At 41.9% G+C, this 19745-nt stretch overlaps 1 protein-coding gene across 8 annotated transcripts in view; it reads left to right on the top strand.

The window, feature by feature from the left end:
* Positions 1 to 16581, top strand: part of PCDH1 (protocadherin 1) — a 375594-nt gene extending 359013 nt beyond the window's left edge. For 7 of the 8 annotated variants that reach the window (XM_063928552.1, XM_063928549.1, XM_063928553.1 and 4 more), the window contains one exon: positions 9449 to 16581. In XM_063928552.1, coding sequence (XP_063784622.1) covers positions 9449 to 9855 — 407 coding nt within the window. In that variant the 3' untranslated portion in view covers positions 9856 to 16581. Of the gene's footprint in view, positions 1 to 2664; positions 2798 to 9448 lie in introns of all 8 variants that reach the window. The other variant, XM_063928554.1, reaches the window with a different exon arrangement.
* The last annotated feature ends 3164 nt before the right edge of the window (positions 16582 to 19745 follow it).

Here is a 19745-nt window from a genome sequence, read left to right as displayed (position 1 = left end):
TTCTCATCCAAACCCCTGTTGGCCTATGTAGCCCCACCCCCTCTATGGTCCACCAAATTCATTGGTCTGCCCTCTACATTGATTGGTCCACAACCTTCAGAGCACTGATGCCCAGCGATTGCTCATACCATCAGTGGTTCACCTTCTATGGGGGGTTTTCCCCTCCATTGATGTAAAGTGTCAATGGAACCATCGATGGGGAACCATTTGATGGCCATCCCTACCAAAAATGCATTAAACAAAGCCCGTCGCCAAATCTGCTCATTAATCGGATACATGACCAGACAGCCTGTTAGGATTAAGAGGACTGTCTCACGATTAGGATGTTTGTCCTGAGTTGATAGGTTCCTCCAGTACATGTGTTTTGTTTTTATTTGCTAAAAATGCCAATCAGGCGCATGGTGAACTCCACCTGTTATGACCTAGCCAAGCCCCCATCTAAATTCCTGACTCCCAAATGTTGGTAGATATGCAACGTATAGCTATTTACATGGTGCAAGAAGTTAGTTTTAAATACTATGAGTATTATTAGGAGCATGAACAGCTCAAGCTCTGGCAGATACATGTATACTGTTCTTATTGAGAAAACCTACTGTGACATTATCGAGCTGCCAGCTTACAGGGCATTGGCTCTCAACGATCACATGAGAAGGAACTTCTGCCTATGCAAACCATTAACCTAAGTAATGCCTATAACATCTATGACATAGGGAGGGGAACTGCTCTATAACCTCCAGTTGACATTATTTACCTTTAGAGTCTGACCAAGGCAGCTGATGGGTGACACAGGCCACTAGTGGTAAGATTTAACTTACCAAATGTTAAAAATATGTTACCTCATCTGTGTAATAGTTCCCCCTGTGTATTCATAACTTTACATTGGCTACAGTTTTTAAAAGGTGAATACTGGATGCACTACAACAGAGATTGCTAAATTGAATGTTGACTAGCTTGAGAATGCCATAAGTGGTTATGTGGCGAGGAAGCCAGGCCAAGACCAGCCTGTTGAGAGGATTGTTTCTATTCTTACTGTGTTATGCCTATCAAAATAGATTAGGAGTGTCCTCAACGTTATTGTCTTACTATAGAGTATTTGTGATTCCCTGCATAGGATTTGAAGTACACTCTACCATCTATTGGTAATAGTCAATTAGGGAAACAATAGACGTTGAAACTGCGGCTGTAAAAGGAACACATTATTATATTGCTGTGCTACTCTCTAAGTAAACACTCAGATTGCAGGCCGGCTTGTGGACTACACCACTAATGTAACTGCACATGCAAAGACCACTTGCTGCAAGCAACATTATACAATACACTTTAAGAATCTCGGTTCCTTTGTAGTTGTGTGGTTTGCTAGACTGTAGAAGCTTCCTGGTTCTCACTTTGTACTCGCCAAGCCCAACCACTTATCACCAGTCCTTGGGAAAGCGTTCTATTGTGTGTTTCTTAACAGTAAAGAGAACACTTCTTGATAAGAGTATCATCCCATACTAAGCAATTATAGGTTGGATGTACTAATAATACCTCAATTATGTGTAGTCTCTTGGATACGCGTTATGTGATGGCCGGGGCTGTATATGGGTAATGTCCGTGACTTGTAGTCCTGTCTAAGGAATTCAGATGTTAGATTACTTGACTATTGGTTAAAAGTCTCTGTGGATAATGATTCAGAAAATGGACGGAACACATCTACAGAGGTTGATGAAAACGCAACAATCTATTAAAAATCCCGCTGCACAAACATTGACCAACACTGACCAACAAAGCTCTGCACATTTGTGCAAAGGGTACACAGGGCAGAAGCATGGGTTTCAGAACACTCCATCCTCAATCCATTATATCGTCATGTGGACGTTTATCGATTTTAGCTTTTATTTGAGTGTGTATTCAACTTTTTGAACTGTTTAAGGTGTTCGCCAAGCATTTATTAAATCTATACCTTAGCCCAACGAATCGTTTGAGGTAATCATCAACCATGGCAGATTATTTTCCAAACATGACAAACTTGAGAACTTTGGAACACCAACAGCGTTGTGCTTTATAGCTAGCCAGAATCTGAGTTGGCGGAGCCACGGATTGTCTGGTCAACTTGTGTCTGACCTATTCATGATCCTCCGTGTTGGATTCAATTCCTGCAGGTGTTAGAATAGGGGTAGGCAACAAGCGGCCCTCCAGCTGCATTTGAATTACACATCCCAGCACACTTGATAGCCTCCCCTGTGTTTGAAGGAAAGTAATCTAGTAATGAGTTACATCTTTATAGAGGGATACAGGCAACTGAGGAAAGGTAAGCGTGCAAGTCATCTTCTGCTAGAATAAAAAAAAAAAAAATTCAGCAAAAATATATATATTTTTTTTTTATTTGACATTTTAAAACCTCTGGTTGGGTGCATAGCGGAGATTGTGTCGTTGGCATTACATTGAGGTTTTCACTATATAACTTTAGTACAATGTTAGGGTTGCCATAGGTAGGTTTCTCTGTTATAACTGTATACACACGTTATATGAAGTTTTGGGGTATTTTTGTCCCACATGGGACTACACATTGCAGAACTGTTGTAGTGAGGAACAATGTGTGTGTGTCGTGTGCCTTCTCTACCTGTCTCACTGGCCGTCCTCTCTCTCTCTTTATCTCTTTCTTATACATGTGCACTGCCACAGGGAAGAGCGGTGAAAATTTCGATAGTCCGCTAACCCGGGACGTGCCAAGATTAGGCTGCGGTCTCCCTCATTATAAGGTTCTAAAGTCCGCAGGGCAGGCGACACTGCAACCGGCGATGTAGAAAGGACTCTGGTAAATGACCTCCTGTTCCTCTTCTACTCACTTTGAATTGTTCTAGTGAGGACAGGGGTGTGCAGTCTATTGTGCTAGCTAACCTGTTGCTTCAAAGGGGCTTTGGCAACCCAAATAGATTTTATAGCGGAGGGGACAGAGCTGCACTACTAGAGTACTGTAGAGTGAGGCATTGTGTTTTATTAGTCAGCCAAACATTGGGCCTAATTCAGATGTGGGTGTTCTAGTGATTGCTGTTGCAATCGTGACTATATGCTAATATGGCCAGAAGCTAACCCAAGCATAGGGGACGCCCACTGCTGCTGCATCGTTTCCATCTGACTGCATATACATCGGTACCATCGGGGCATGTCGCTGAGTCTGAGTGCCTCTGTAGACGCGCAGGCTGAGCTGCTCTCCTGGGACGCTGAGGGCTCACCAGTAGCATGTAATATCGTAACTGATCATTTATGCACGCTCATAAAATACCGTCTGAACGGCCATGACATCTCCATGTACCCGACTGCTCCCCATTACCACCCCTAAACGCTGCCTACCTGTCACTCACTTTGTGACTAATTCCTTGGTGCGATTGCAATCACAATTCACTCACTGCGCGTGTGCACCGCGGCTCAGACGCATGCGCAGTAAGCAAACATTGACCGATTTGCATACAAAAGCTGCTGTGCGACTGCATCTGGATTAGGCTCACCATGAGGTTACTCAGTGACCGTGTAAGAAGACGTGAATGCTAGTGTTGTTAACGTGTGAGAACTGTCATCAGGATGAGCTGTAGGCTACAGGGTGTATTCAGAATATTTATTGTGCTATCACTCAACTCTTTCATGTCTTCATTATCCACTTCTATATTGCTGTAGGGACAACATGAAAAAGTGCTTTTCCGCCCTCTGATAACGGTCATTTATTGGACTGTATATGCCTTCCTGCAACTTTTACTAAATATAGTTAGCATTTTAATGCTGTTTTTGCCCTGTGCTTTTCAGCCATGTCTATGTATACGCACGCACAGTTAGTTATGCCTGTGCAGATAAGAACACTTGTTGGGAATTCTGTTTTGGATGCAGCTGTGTCCCAAGACAAGTTCTGATATATTCAAGCGGCACAAGAAACCAATTAAACTGGTTACATAAAGACATGGCTTTAGTGCACAGAACAGAACCATATGTATATGCTGGAAAGCATATACAAGCGGGTTACGTACTATTTACCAGCGGGCGGGGTGCTGGCTGTCAAGATCCCGACAGCGGCAACCCGCCCGCCAGAATGCCGGCAGCGGGGCGAGAGCTAAGAGCCCCCCTTGTGGGCTCGCTGCTCTCGCCACAGGTTCTAGTCTCACTCTATGGATGTCGTGGGAATAGTCCCTGTGTGTCGACATTGTCGGCTGTGGGGATTCGGGTGTCTGTATCCTAACCGCCTGGATCCCGACAGTTGGCAAATTGATTGCATCCCATACAAGCCAGTAAATTAACATTTATTTGAAATTGGGATCCAAATAATAATATGACAACAAGTAGATTTTAGTGATTACTGTACACACGGTGATCCATTTGCTTTTGTTCATCTCGAAGCAGAATTTCTGGTTCTAAAATCGCAACGGTTTAGCACAGGTCAGTGTTATAAAGATGCCTCTTTTCTTTGGTTTCTCCTAAGTCTGTCTGACACTTTTATCCACTACTGAGCAGATAAGCGAGTTTATAACCCTGGCTATAAGTATTTCTTTCTAAAAACAGGCATTCTTTTTCTAGTTGCTATTGGTTTCTACACATTCATTTTGATTTTAAACCTCCTTAGTGTTCACGGTTCACGGTACCTCCTCCCTTTTCCCGTTTTACAAATATATTTTGGGACGCAGACCACCGTAGAATGATTTATTGCCTTTCTCCAACACCCACCCAGTTACGGTTGTAAGAGAGAGAAATAAAACATGCCGGGATCAGCAGAGAAAATAAAAACCCATTAGCCCTAAAAATCGGCCCTCCGTGGGAAAATGTGCTGGAAAAGATGGAGGGAGAGAATTTCAGGAAGTGACATTTAAGCATTTATTTCTTGGGCATAGTGAAGGGACTTTACCAGTTACCTACGGGACGGTACTCAAGAAACCTGTCCCTCCCACTTGCATGACAGTCATATTACATTTTGTGATTCATGCGGATGTTGCACAGAGGAATTGACGATAATTAGATTGGTTAATGTATATCTCCCTTAGATATGAGCATCTGTTCATCTTTTTTCTTTTTCTTCTATCCCTTGCTTGGTGCCAGCTCTGTTAAAGTAATCTATAGCCCTTGCGGTAACCGTTGCAATTTTGGTTCTTTGCCATGCAAATCACAGTAGTGTTATTTCATTGTGCTCTTGTGTTAGTGTTTCTTTTGTGTCGTAACTGTAGAAATGTCACTGTGTAAAGTCAATAGCAACATCTGATACAAAATACATTTATTTTATATTTTTAATTGTATCTAAACATCCCTGCGTTCCGTAGATAATTTCTAAACTGACAAGAGAGTCTGGGGATGCACGGTGGAGTGGTGGAAAGAGGAGGGGTAGTAGGAGGGAGTGATGGGACTCTTAATAGCTCAGGGGAAAGTGTGCACCAGCTGTCTAACAGCAAAATGCATAAGTGAACCTTAAGGGTCCCCAAATCGGAGGGTTTATTGTTCAGCGAGGATAGTAATTAAATGCTTTGTTTTGACACTTTGACGGGGCGCCAGGGTCATCTTTCGGTATCTTGCAAACACTTTGCACACGGTTACATCAAACCGCAGTTCATTTCACACTTGTTGCATCACAGAATATCAACTTCTGAACAGACTTCACAGTAAATTGTCTGTGGATCTGTATAGAAAGCAAACCGCTAAAGGGATGATCAGAGCCATGTTCCTGAAATTACGCAGTCCATTGCTATCTTTTTACGCTTAATTTTGCGCCGGTATTTTATTTGCGCTTTTCTCATACGGGTAGATTTTGTACTGTATTTCTTTTCTCCCTTTCTTTTTTGTCAATACATCATGCAAACAAGAATTTACAAGCCATGGCTTTTGTGTCTTAAACCGGTATGCGTTTAACATACCGCCTATTGGGATCCCGGCGGTCGCAATACCAACGCCGGAATACCGACGGGTACAATGCCACCGTCGGAATACCAGCGAGGTAGGTGATTCTCCGTTTGTGGGTGTCCACGACACCCATAGAGGGAGAATAGAACCTGTGGCGAGGGAAGCAAGCCACCGTGCCCGCAGCGTGGCGAGCGCAGTGAGCCCCCAAGGGGCCTGGATGCGCTCACCCCGTTGCCGCTATTCTATCGGTAACGCTGCTTTTTCCAAGCATCTATCAACGCTCCTGGGTTCTAGGCTCACACAACACTTATTGTCCATTAGTATAAATCTTCTTCTGGTTCTGTTTGTTGTAATCTTTACACAGTTACATTGACTTTGGCTCTAATCCTCCCATTCAACATCTGTTTTCCTCTGTTATATACAAACATAGGCGTCCCCTGGATTATTGATCCTTATGGAAACAAAGAGTTGCCAGTACACGTCACCTTTTTTTCACCGAATGCATGTGCGATGTGGACGCAATAAAAGGAGCTACATTCACTTCATGTCCACGTCTGTACTGTGCTACAGTATGTCAGGAAGCCCAGCTGCATGGGCTGCCCTGTTCACATACTGTAGGGATCATTGATCCCTCGTGTGAAAGCCACTCTTCCATATGCTGGAGGTAAAATTGAATGCAGCGTGGGTGGCGTAATCCTAACAAAGCAAAGGTAGAAAAAATAAACCCAAAAACTGGGATTTAAGCCAGAATCCCAAACAGAGAGCAGGATTATTGCTGTGAATGGCACTGCATATATATATATATATTTATATATATATATATATATATATATATATATATATCATGAAGTACACAGGTTCTTTTAGTGGGCAACTGTAAGACTGCATTTAACCTGCTTGTAATCAGCCACTGCACCTTAGTAATTCATGTGTCACGGTTTTAAGGAATAGTGTGGTAAATATATATATATATATATATATATATATATATATATATATATATATATTAGCAAGAATAAATGGTATCCGGACTCTGGGTTGACAGTACTTAGGTCAACATACCTTAGGTCGACAGTGACTAGGTCGACACCAGAAATAGGTTGACACGGCCATTAGTTCAACTTGAGTTTTTCGTTTTTCCCTTTTTTATTTTTTACTTTTTCATACTTTACGATCCACGTGGACTACAATTAGGAACGGTAACCTGTGCCAAGCGCAGCACCTTGCCCAAAGCACGGCGAGCGAACACGGTGTACTAATCGGGGTGCCTGGTCACTTTACAGAAACACCACACCATAAAAACATAAACTCATGTCAACCACTTTCCATGTCGACCTTGTTCACATCGACCTAATGGCAGTGTTGACCTATTTCCTGCATCGACCTACTCACTGTCAACCAATATGCTTCGACCTTTTGTGTGTCAACCCTGAGTCCCATACCTGCATAAATATAACACTTTTCACAGATGAACTAATTGTGCTATGGATAGCAATGATTTTCCAATCCATTCTTAACCATGGGGCAGCATCACTGGGAAGTCCATGCCATCTGTAGTTTATTGGAAGTTCATTAAAAAAGAAAAAAACCCTCCTATATAGAAATAGTGTAGTCACTGTGCAGGAATCTGCTAAGACTCAAGTTATCCCCTATAATTAACTTCCAGTATATAGGTGACATTATATACAGTGGTTTCTTTTTATTTCCATTACACACCAAGTTGACTTTATAAAGATTTGTTGAATGATAATGTGTTAATGGAGAAATATGTCCGCAGTGTAGACAGTATGACATGCATTAAATACGTTGTATAAGGGAAATGGTATCCGGATGATGGACCGTGTCTAGTTAGACAGTCAATAGATGGACACCATGTGTTAGACAGACATTAGGTCGACAGGGTCTAAAGGTCGACATGAAAAAGGTAGACAGTACAAAAGGTCAACAGGGTCAAAAGGTAGACACAGGTTCTTTCAGAATTTTACTTGTTTTTGGACTATTTCATACCTTCTCTATTCATGTCTAGATGCCTGTGGACACAAACCCCAAAAATGCAAAAAAAATGGTGTCTACATTTTTCATGTTGACCATTTTCATGCGACCTTTTGACCCTGTCTATCTTTTGACCCTGTCGACCTTTTGTACTCTCTACTTTTTTCATGTCTACCTTTTGACCCTGTCAACCTTTTAAATGTCTAACATGTGGTTTCTTTCTACTGACTGTCTATCTAGACACCGTCTATCTATTATACGACACCCAAGTGAAACATCTATAGCAGTTAGTTTATATAATTTTTTATTTTTAATGAGGATATTTTGCATACATCTTGATGAATTGTACTAGTAGTTAAGGGCAACACATTGTTTATTTCAAGGGCTTCACAAGTGGGCATTACCTTATTGTGGAGAAACATACAGTAGGAGATCAGAACTTCCAAATAAAGCTTTTCAAGCAGGTTAATCTATTTTATGGCTGCTGGTCAACCCGATGGGTAGACATCCCTCTCCAGGCATAGAGTAACCTGTAACTTAGACTGTGTACCTATTCAGTAGGGTTCCATGTAATCTCTTTGATCAATGGGTATGAAATCAGTCACAATCCTGACGGTCAGGATTCCGAAAGCGGCATCTTAAGTGTTTTAACCATAGCCCTAACCCACCCCTCCCGCAGCCTAATTCTAACCTCCCCACCCCGACAGCCTAACCCTCCCCCTAGTGCCTAATCCTTACTTCAGTACTGAGCAGCGGAATTCCGCTGTCAGTATTCTGACTGTTGATATCCTGCCTCATCCCCTCGCAGCATTATATGTAAAGGTGGTACAAGAATTCAGTTATGCATATTCCAATGTATCATGTAGAAAGTTATTTGTATTGCTTTGCCAGTGGTTGACATGCAATTCTCAGTAACTTCCACAGAGCATGTTTGAAGTACCAACAGCCGGAGATCTGTAGGCTATCTAAGGTGCCACAGGTTTCCCTGAGATGCAAGGGTTCCACAGGTTTCCCTGAGATAGATATGCTGACGAAACCGCCTTGCATCTTTTAGATTCCTGTTCTTTTTAAGTTTTGTCACAGCAACATTCAGTAGAACGAGAAGAGGAGCATGTTCATCTGTGCTTTGAGAAGCTTTTTGTATTCCATCTCCTAATTATCTAAAATGTCCTCCATTTTGAATTGGGCTATGAGAGAACTTGTAGCCAAACAGATCATTAGACAGGTCAGTGCAGCAGGAGATAAGAGCACTAAAGCAGTGTCCTGTGATTGTGTTGCTGATGAAAGGAAGGCATGTGACCATATCATGTGATGTGTGCAGGGTAAGTGAGACTAGGCACAGACTAAGACTTTGATAGATGAAAGTGCAGTTACCCCAACAGCACATAGGCCTAGTATAAGTCACAGTGCAGTTGTGTTGCCCATTGCACTTATATATGAATTTATGGTCCTGCAGCTGACTTGTTTTCTATAGTGCATGACTCTTAGCTGAAAAAGTACAGATACTGAAGTAGCTGTCAGAGTGAGGCAGGGTAGCCATGTATATGAACAGTTGCAAGCCTGTATTAATCAAATAACTGATATGTCAGTTTCTGCTTGTCCTCAGATCTCAGACCACTGCCTGATGTAGCCATGACAGGAAACTGCACGCGGGAATGTACAGAATATGGACACTCTGACACTTGCTGGATGCCCGGCCAGCCATCCCCCAACCGCAGGCCCAAAAATGCCCTCAAGCTCTCCACTTTTGTGCCTTACCAAGACAAGGGGAGTCAAGAGCAGATTGGCAATGGGAACCCCATAATTCCAGAGGACCGCATCGGAGGCAACAATAACAGCACCACCAAAATGGCTAACATCCAGCTGTTACCGACTTACAGTGCCTTTACCAGTAACAGCCATGAGTCATGTACGGACTCCCCTATGGAGGAAATCCCACTAACCCAAACCGCTGATTTCCAGCACGCAACAACCCCTTCCTCCCAGTCTGCCAAGAGGGAGATATACCTGTGAGATTCACTTGACCTTTTTTGGCATGTTTGAACTTTGAAGGACCAAGGGAAGAACTGGGAGATACAGACCTAAACCAGGCTAACTTTTAAATGAAGGAGATACACTAGAGAGGGACTAAAAGACAATACAATGCTTTATGGTTCATGCAACTGCTTCTGGGCTTAAGCCTACATTACTATTTAGTATTTATTTTTATTTTCGTGCTGGTTTTCCATTTTATTTTATTTTTTTCTTTGCTTTATTTTACTATTACTATGTAAAATTCCAAACCACCCTCTACGTAGGTGATTCATTGTCATGAAGATCAGAACTGGATTTGGGATCGGGGGTGGGGGTACTTTTTTTTTTTTTCCCCTCCAAATATAGTTTTTATATAAAAGCAAAAAGCAAAAAACAAAAAGGGAACTTACATTGCGTCTTTGTTTCTCCGCTCAAAGAGGAGAATCTTTCACAGCAACGGAGGACTTTATAAGCCATTATGTTTTTTTGTCTTTTTATTTTGGGGGGGTGGGGGGGGAGAATGCTGAAGGAGGGTGATCTTGGTGCTTTCATTTTCCTCGGTACGTAGGTCGATTGACATTGTGGGAAAGCGTTCCTGTCTCTCCGCAGTGAACGAGTGGCAGTAGAAGGCTTCCAATTTGTGGTTGTAAATTGAAATGTAGCGCTCGGTCATTTTAGATCTTTTCTAAAAACACAAACAAACAAAACAAAAAAAAATTGTTGGTAGAGGAAATTTTTACATTTGGCATTTTGGCTTTGTTTCAGATCTCTCCTGCAGGAAAAAAACTAAAAAATGAGAGATCCAGTTACAACGGTGACACTGACGAGTCATAAACAGTCTATAGAGTTCCCCATCAGAAATAAATCATAAGGTTCCGTTCAGGTACTTGAGTATCTGGTTTTAGTATATCTATGTGTCAGAGACCCCCAAATTACCTTTAAATACATGGTACTAAGATACTTTCATCTTACATTTTAAATAAACAAATTTTGTCTAGAAATATTTTTGATATTTAATCAAGGCATTACGATAGTTGATTCCTCCCTCACCTTCCCAAATGATCTACTTAAAAGTGGGCTTCTAAATTCATAGCTGGACTCTCGCTTTTACAACTGCGCAGTTATCCACTAAAGGGTACCTGCTGCCTTAGGGTCAAATGGGGTCCAGCAGTGTTCTTGGTAAAGAAGGTGATCACATCTGGTGCCGTGTGTTTGAAAGTGTCCACGGGTCTATCCTTCGAGCCAACAAAAAGTTTTATATTACATTTTATTTAACTTTTTTATATATATATATTTGGTTTACTGCATGCTAGTTCTCAAAAATAAGTACTGCTCAGCCTTGAGCCATACTCGGTAGTGGGTAGGTAAATGCCAGAGGAGAGAGTCTCTTTCAGGTCCATGGTCCAGGACTGCTTCTTGAGGGGTTCTGCTAATTCTCTCATGACATCTGATGAAAAGTGACGGCCACATAGTTTTCTAAGGTTAATCGAAAAGAGGGGGGTTAACATATACCAAAGGTGCCAACTGAATGAATACAGGTGATTGCAAGGGACAGCCAGATGGGGACCAAACTGTATTCTATCTGCATATCCGACTCATCAATACAGGGTAAGCTTCGAGCTTGACTGGCCTTTTCATGTAGACTTCTGTAAATATAATCCTTTTGAATGATGATTAAGTCTGCCTGATTTCAGCTTTTATTGTTGCAAGAAAACCTTTTTATTTATTGTAATTTAATTACTTCTACACTCTGCAAAGTGGTCCAAGCAGGTTGGGCACTTTGGCTACAAAAGCATGTAGGCTGGTGTGTTCCATGGCATTATTTTCTGACCATTTTATACGGTGGAAAGGAAATCTTAAAACCAGAGAAGAAAGGTTAAGTTCTGTATGTATATTTCTCTTAAGTATAATACGCCCCAATTTGCACATAACTCTGCTAGATGTGCTGAGAAAACTTTGTTCTTTCCTTAGTGCAACTCTACACCTGGAAATTGCACCTAACGCTCTGCAGAGTATGAGTCTGACCTAGTCAGCTGGTAATCGTGCCACTTATATGCCATGTTGCTTCTGGTTGGTTTGTAGGGGGGGAGTTCCAATAGATATTTATAGTATTATGTATATCAAGAAGAAAAACTGATGTTTCACTATTGAGGGGGAACTGTATCAAGCCTTGGAGAGAGGGAAAGTGGAGACATTGCCTATAGCAACCAACTATCATAGACTGCGCTAGATAAATGACAGTTAAGGTGCATACACACTTAGTGATATAGTAAACTATATCGCTCATTTTCCCCTTCCTGAGTGATATAGTTTACTATATTGCCCATTGTGAACGCCACGTCCAAAGCTGCATGCTCTGGCCGGCCGTGGCATGATGTCACTGTGCGATATCGCACAGTGGGTATACCCGCCATGGGAAACACTAGGCGATGTCACTCACCGAGAACATCGCCTAGTGTGTACCCATCTTTAGAAGCTGGATGCTTTGGGTAACGCCACTTTCTTTCTCCATTGCTTGAGACTACCTAAAATTTGAAAGGTCATGCAAAGGTCATTCCCCCTTCCCCAGCCCAAGCACATATGTTATTTATCACCGATACATATTGTTTTGGCCAAGAAGGGCTGGTCATGGTCTTTGTAATAGTCAATACTGCCTCTACTATTGGAAGCATTTAATTAGTACAGTATGTATTGATGTCCAGATACTGTATTATTATAATGTTGTAATATTTTTGCACCCTACCTGTTCTACTTGTAAGTGTAATTTAACATCTGCATCTTCTCTTGTCACCTAGTTTTGCATTGATTGTGGATGTTTGTATCTATGCACATCTTGTGCTAAAGATCTACTAATGGGTTATTTTATAAGATGTGCTGTGACCAGTGGCGGTTTCAGAAGTGGGGTTGCAGGGCAGTCGAAAATTAAAATAGGGGAGTCACACCAACTGCCACCCCAAATGCTGCTAAACATTGCCATCTTGGACTCACTGGCAGTTGGTGTGGCTCCCCTATTTGAATTTTGGACTGCCCTGCAACCCCACTTCTGAAACCGCTACTGGCTGTGACCCATAGCAACCGGTCAGATTCCAGACAAAGGTTTTCCAGTACAGCACAGCTACAAAACTTGAATGAAGGCAAAGGTATGATTTGTTTCTACAGGCTACAGTACATTTCTGCATATTGCACTGTTATTAAATTAGTCTTAGGAAGATTGTGCAAGGGACATACAGGGCTGGTGCTTGCCTCTAGGGTGCTCATTCCTCCTAGGATGATAGCTCATCCTGATTCTAGAAGAGTCGGGCGGTCTGTCCCACTGATGTATTCTACGCAGGAGAATGCGGCACTGAGTGGATGATTTTAGTGAAGGTGACACCCAAATTCTGGACACACCCCAGTGTGATTTGACAGTACTAACCCTTATTTGTGTGCTATGTACAGTGACCCAATTCCCCAACTGAAGCACTTGGGTGGTATGCAATATTCAGAAGGACACAATCTTGTAATTTAACTGGGAAGTTATGTTACTAGTTCCTAGTGAATGAAAAGACTGCATTTTAATGAATATCGGTTATGCCAATAAAAAAAAATGGCTACCCACGATGGATGTAGAGAACAGGGGTATACTTTAAGAGTCAAAATGTTGTGTTTGCATTCAATTTGGAGCACAGTCCTTGAAACCGGTGATAAAGGCCTGGAAATAACACCAGCATCTGTAACATAGGGGTCTATTTACTAAGCCTTGGAGAGTGATAAAGTACCAACTAACCAGGTCCTGTCATTTTTCAAACTCAGTCTGTACTATGGCGGTTAGGAGCTGAGTGACTGGTACTTTATCTCTGTTGACTTTATCTCTCTCCAATGCTTAGTACCTAGACCCCATTGTCTTTGTTTGGGGATACCAATAATCATTTAAAAATGACTTTTTCAGCTCTACAGCTCATAAAATGTACCTGCTCTCTTTGGATTTTCAGCACCATGCCACTTACAGTAGCTTGCCCATTCCATTGCTTTCGCCATTAGCCTCCGACCCATTTGGAATGTGTTGCCTTCTTATTAAACCCTTCTTCTTTTTGAAGTTCTTTATTCCTGCTGGGCTGCAGAGACCTGCAGGAGAATAGAGTGTGTATGAGTGGTAGATCATGCCCTCATGTGATATGATACAAACACACATATCCATCTGGGTATATTCTTAGTTATCCACATCCCTAAAAAAATTGGACAGTGGGACCTAAGTTGACCTATAATTATTGCTGCTTTTTTTAATGAGGATGGTAGAGATTGTGTTTGCCAATAGTCTATTTTTGGTGCAGTTATGCTTAACATTTCACAGAGTATAGAAGACCGGGTGGCCCAATTTGACGGCTTATTAAGACAGTTGGACACTTAAGACTTTGACCGGTAAATAGCAGAGACTGGTAGGTATAGATTTTTTAAAACCACAAAGAAACGGCTTGGCCAGAGAAGTGGTTACGCCATAGTACACTGATAAACGTCTTCCTCTCTAGAGCAAGCCCTGATAGGAAGGCATGCAGAGCAAGATGGGAAAATGGGACTTGCATATGGCGGCTAACATGGAAGTTCTCATTGTTTCCATATTAGAAGAGTTCATATAAGGCTTCCTGTGGGTATTACTGGGAATAACAGCTGCCTATTGCAAGACAATGGCTATTTACAGATGTCGGATGTGTCGTCATTCAAACTTTTTGAGTAGAGGCATGTTAGGCTTGGCGCAGGAACAATAGCAGGATTTCAAGGACACAATGTTTTGATTTGACTTGTGCACCCCATCACATGCATGTCAACACAGCCATCATAGACATGATCCAGTGCATTCAATAAGTAGATTGGTGTATATACAAGTGGGGAATCCATTTTCTGGGGAACTTTTATCCCAAACTTTACAAGCACTTTGCTCTATGGGTACTCTACCAGCTCCTCTAGGCCGCAAAGCTGTGTGTAATGCCTGCGAATGGAACACCACCATGAGCTTTTCCTCACACAGTGTGGTACAGTAAATAAGCAGGATCAATTGGTGGATTTCAGGCAGATATGAAGTCAGATGGTCATTGTCACCAGTCTCTATGTGGACCACACTTTGCCGGCTGCGCCAGGATCCCGTCACTGGTGCAGTGCCACCTATGAACATGAACATGTTTAAAGTCATAGCTCCAAGCTAGCGTAAAAATGCACTAAGTAGCATTTTATCCCTGTCTTGATGGTGGTGCCAACACAGTGAGGTTACATAGTGACAGATGACATAGTCACTGATGATCTTACTGTATACCTGTCTTAAGTCCACCGATTAATTCCCACCAGGGGCGGCTACATTGGTGGGGCTGCAGCGCAGTCCAAATTTCAAATAGGGGAGCCACGCCTACTGCCACTGAGTCAGTTTGTGGCTCCCCTATTTAAAATTTCGACTGCGCTGCAACCCTAACTCTGGAGCCGCCACTGATCCCCACTGTCTACCTTCCATACCCAACCCTTTAAGACATGCTGAGTTGTTTTGATATCATTTTGGACATTTGCAAGAAAATAACTAGGGAAAGCATCAGTGCTGATATTAGTAGTCCTTGTACCTTCCTTGCGTAAAGGGGCAGCTCTCCTCTACTTTGCTTTGTGTTTGATACTGAAATGGTGAAATTTCAATGGGCATAGGGGGAACCTATGTTTCTCATGCCAGGTTTATACAACGATATGTCCCCCTTTCCTTAAATTGTATGTGCAATAGTTAAAAAAAAAAAAAAAAAGAGGTTGGGTGAATCCTACCTAAATAGAACTTTCATTTGAAGTCTGCACTATATTAACACACATACTATATATGGGAGGAGGGGTGTCGGACCGAAACCAAAGGTTACAAAATCTTACGTGATGACAAATCTGGCCTGTAGTGGCTACGGTTGGCACAGTAGTCTGATCTGGAATGCCGAGTATAATGAAAAGATCCCACAGAATACAGAGTGTATTAAAAACAAAAATAAAAAAAGTTTTAAAAAAAATTGATCAAAGCCTGTTCTTAGATTTTTAGTGTTGATTCTCTTTGCCTCCTGACCTGTTGAGGTGTCTGCAAATGTGATACGTTAATCACATATATACCAATGGAAAGAGGCTAACACGAAAATTTAATTTACCTGCTTGTGATGCTGCCTTGTTTTGTACAGTTTTATGTACATGAAAGTGTTGCTTTTTATTATAAACCTTGAAAGAAATATATATATATAAAAAAAAATATCCCAACAAAAAAAGAAATTAAATAAAACCTTGACTGAAAATATTATGGCAAAATATGTAACTATTTTTAAGATGGTAAATGAATATGTATAATCTGAAGCTATTGTTGAACTTTTTTCGATTTATAAATATTTGATGTATTTCTCCCAAGTAACCCCCGAACCTTGACCTTTCTCTCTGGGAAGTTTTTCTATCATCTCTTCCTGTTTTTAATTTACTATTTTAATTTTTTTACTTTTTGTTACTTTTTTTTAATTTTTATTATTTTGGTCACTCCTTTTAAAATTCCCTACACCCCTTTTTATTTTATTAGCCCTGTGAGCACAATCAATTTTGTTTGTTTTACTTTGATTGTTTCCTGTTTTTAATTGTTTCAGCATGGCAAAAATAAAACAAAATGTGGTCTGTCTATTACCGTTTTTACTTTTCAGATACATGAAACTCTTTCTGTTCTGTTTGCGGAGCTGTCAAATAAAGAATTCCATTGTAATTATACTTCAAGGCGTGTCATAATGATTCAAATATTGTGTGCCATTGTTTGTATTTTATGTGATCATTTTATATATAATTATGTATAGTTTTAGCTAGCTTTTTATTTTTTAATCTATTTTATTTTAACTTATGTTATATTGTACTAATGTCTAAATACCATTTGTTAAACTTTTTATAATGCCTATGTCAGTGGGTCCCAAAATGGATGCCTTGGTTTGGTGGTCCAGGAGGTATCCGGACTATAGCTCTACACTAAAAAGGTCTACAGTCAATAGGTCTACCACTAATGGTAGACATGCATTAATTTGACAAGGTGAAAAGGTCAACGTGTAAAAGGTCGACAGGGTCATAAGTTGACACACATGGTAGACACAAGTTTTGGGGGGGTTTTCCAACTTTTTCATACTTTACCATCTACGTGGACTACGACTGCCCGAAAAATGGCAAGCGAAGCGGTACAATAACGGTGTTTGTTTGTTGCAGAAAAGTGACAAAAAAAACCCAAAAATTGTGTACTTTTTTGTGTCGACCATTACCCTGTCAACCTTTCCCACCACTGTCTACCTATTCTATGTTGATCTTTTGACCCTGTCGACCTAATGCATGTCTACTATTAGTGGTAGACCTATTGACTGTAGACCTTTTTAGTGTAGATCTAATAATCCACACCCAGTGTGTACACACGGTGAGATATTTTCTTACGATTTTGACTATATAGTCAAAATCGTAAGAAAAGTTAGTGCAGATCGCAAGGTAAAGTCACCTTGCGATCCCGATTTCATGCCAATGCGCTGTCCCGCGGAGTCAGCATCGCAAGCCTAGATAGACTGTGCAGGCAAGTCAATTTTGACTATCTCTATAGAAGAGAGTCAAAATTGACACTTAGCCAAAATCGCACATAGTCAGTATCGCAAGAACACTCAATATGTGCTTGCGATGCCGACCTAGCCCCTGTCAGATAGTGAAAATCAGGCATAGCCCGAATCTCACCGTGTGTATGGGCCTTAAGGCCAATTGAAATAATTGATGGTCATTATAATAGGCAAAACCAGTGTTGGTGGCTGCCAATAATAAGAAATGTGGACAAACAGAAGTGAATCCTGTCCCTCACTACATAACTGAGCCTACAGATGACAAACTGTGTAACCGCAACTTATTCGATTTAATATTTTTTTTCTGAAATTCTCTAACAATCTTTTGCTCTAGGGGTCTGTGAAAACTTTTGATACTATAGGGCTCCGTGATTCAAAAAAGGTGGTGTGAGAACCTCCTACTGTTGGGCATCTTTTTGGCCAAAAATGTGTCTTATTCGTAATGCATTGTGACTAGGATACACAAGGAGACTGTGCTGATTAATGTGATATGACACGTGTATATGTGTGTGTGACTGAGTCTTTGAATGTGTACATGAAGTGCTACAATGTAGCAGCCGCAGCGATTTTCCAATACAAGTTCTGTTCTGCTCCATATACAGACTCAGTCACACACAATATACAAGTGTCGTATAAATCAGCAGAGTCTCCTCATGCATCCTAGTCATACACTGTTTATCCACAGTAGATATGTTGGTAAACTGTATGGGGACACTATTCTGATGCCAGTATGCCAACCCTGTTGTAAAGTCAGTTAAAGCATTTTGCCTTTGTTGACAGTATGCTTTACTATAACATTTAGAGTAAAACAGCCAAAACAGATTAAATGGTTTACCGAACCTTACAACCATGTCAGCATTGTCATGTCCCCATACGATAGGCCAAGATATTCAATGCCGACAAACTGACTACTGTTCATCCCCATAAACTCCTCACAGAAACTGACCTGGCCAGAATCTAACCCATGTCCCATGCTGTAATGCAACAATGCTACCTTGTTCCACGGTGCCGTTCCCATTTCTTTTTCTGTGTACATAAATCCTTTGAAAAAGGGAAGTTCGTACTCCTTTTAGACCGCCAGCTTCTAACACGGGTTATTGCACATGAGCGCGCATAACCCGTGTTACTGTGCGGTCTGAAAGGGCAGTGTTATAATAATCCGGGTCGAGCGCCTGTTCAACCCGTCTCGCTGTGCAGTGTGAATGGGAAGCCGGATTGCATTGACCCGTTTCCCGTTCACTCTGTATGGACGGGCGGCGCTTGGAGATCATGTGATCTCTAAGCGCCGCCCCCCCGCTGACATAACCAACCCGGCACTATGCTGGGTTGGAACAGCGGTAGCGAGGGGCCGGGAAGCACCCGTGTCAGGATCCCAGGTGCGACCCATCTCTGGCGGTCTAAAAGGGGTATAAGTAAAGCATTCCTTTAGTAGCTGTTACATACAGCTGAGCCACATCTCTGACACCAGTTCACAACAAGGGGTCTGTCTGCATACTGTCACCTTGTGCAGGCTGAGGGCCAGATGTACTAAGCTGTGGAGAGAGAGAGAAAGCCTGTAACATGGCAGTTAGGAGCTGATTGGCTGGTACTTTAGCTCTCTCCGTTTTAGCACTTTTCAAGGCTTAGTACATTTCCCCCTGAGAAAAAAAAGTATCTCCCTCTTAACATGGTTACCCAAAACAAAGGGGTTAAAAAAAACATGCTTGGACATTATGGTGGCCAATCCCGGGATCGGGATTTAGGGCCAAAAACGTCTCCAATCCCGGGGATTGAGGGATCAGCGTTGAGCGTCCACGGGATGCTCAGACGCTGCTCGGCTTCCTTCTTCTGGCTCCCCAGCACAGCGTGAGAGGTCACGCTGCGCCGTCACACGCCGCTGGGAGCCGCCAGGAGAGAGAGGAGGATGTTCCCCACCCGCCCGCCCCAGAATATGGTGAGTTATGTGTGCGGGGCAGGGCGAAGGGGTGGCCACATAGTTAAAAGCCAATCCGACATTTTTCAATCCCGATACCTGGGATTGAAAAAACGGCCTGGGATTGGCTACCCTATTAGACATATTTAGGGGGAGATGTTTCAAACCCAGGGGTCTATTCATGAAGCAGTAAAAAGAGTGGAGAAGTGAGCCTGTGGAGAAGTTGTTCATGGCAACCAATCAGCTGCTCCATACAATTGTATAGTATTCAAATTCTAAATGTTACTTTAAAGCTGATTGGTTGCGATGGGCAACTTCTCCACTGGCTCACTTCTCCACAGTTTTCACTGCTTCATGAATAGACCACCTAAAGATGACAAGTG

The sequence above is a fragment of the Pseudophryne corroboree genome, chromosome 6, assembly GCF_028390025.1.
Source record: "Pseudophryne corroboree isolate aPseCor3 chromosome 6, aPseCor3.hap2, whole genome shotgun sequence".
NCBI classification, from domain to species: domain Eukaryota; kingdom Metazoa; phylum Chordata; class Amphibia; order Anura; family Myobatrachidae; genus Pseudophryne; species Pseudophryne corroboree.
The sequence above is the reverse complement of the archived record's forward strand: the minus strand, read 5'-3'. Positions and strand labels throughout refer to the sequence as shown.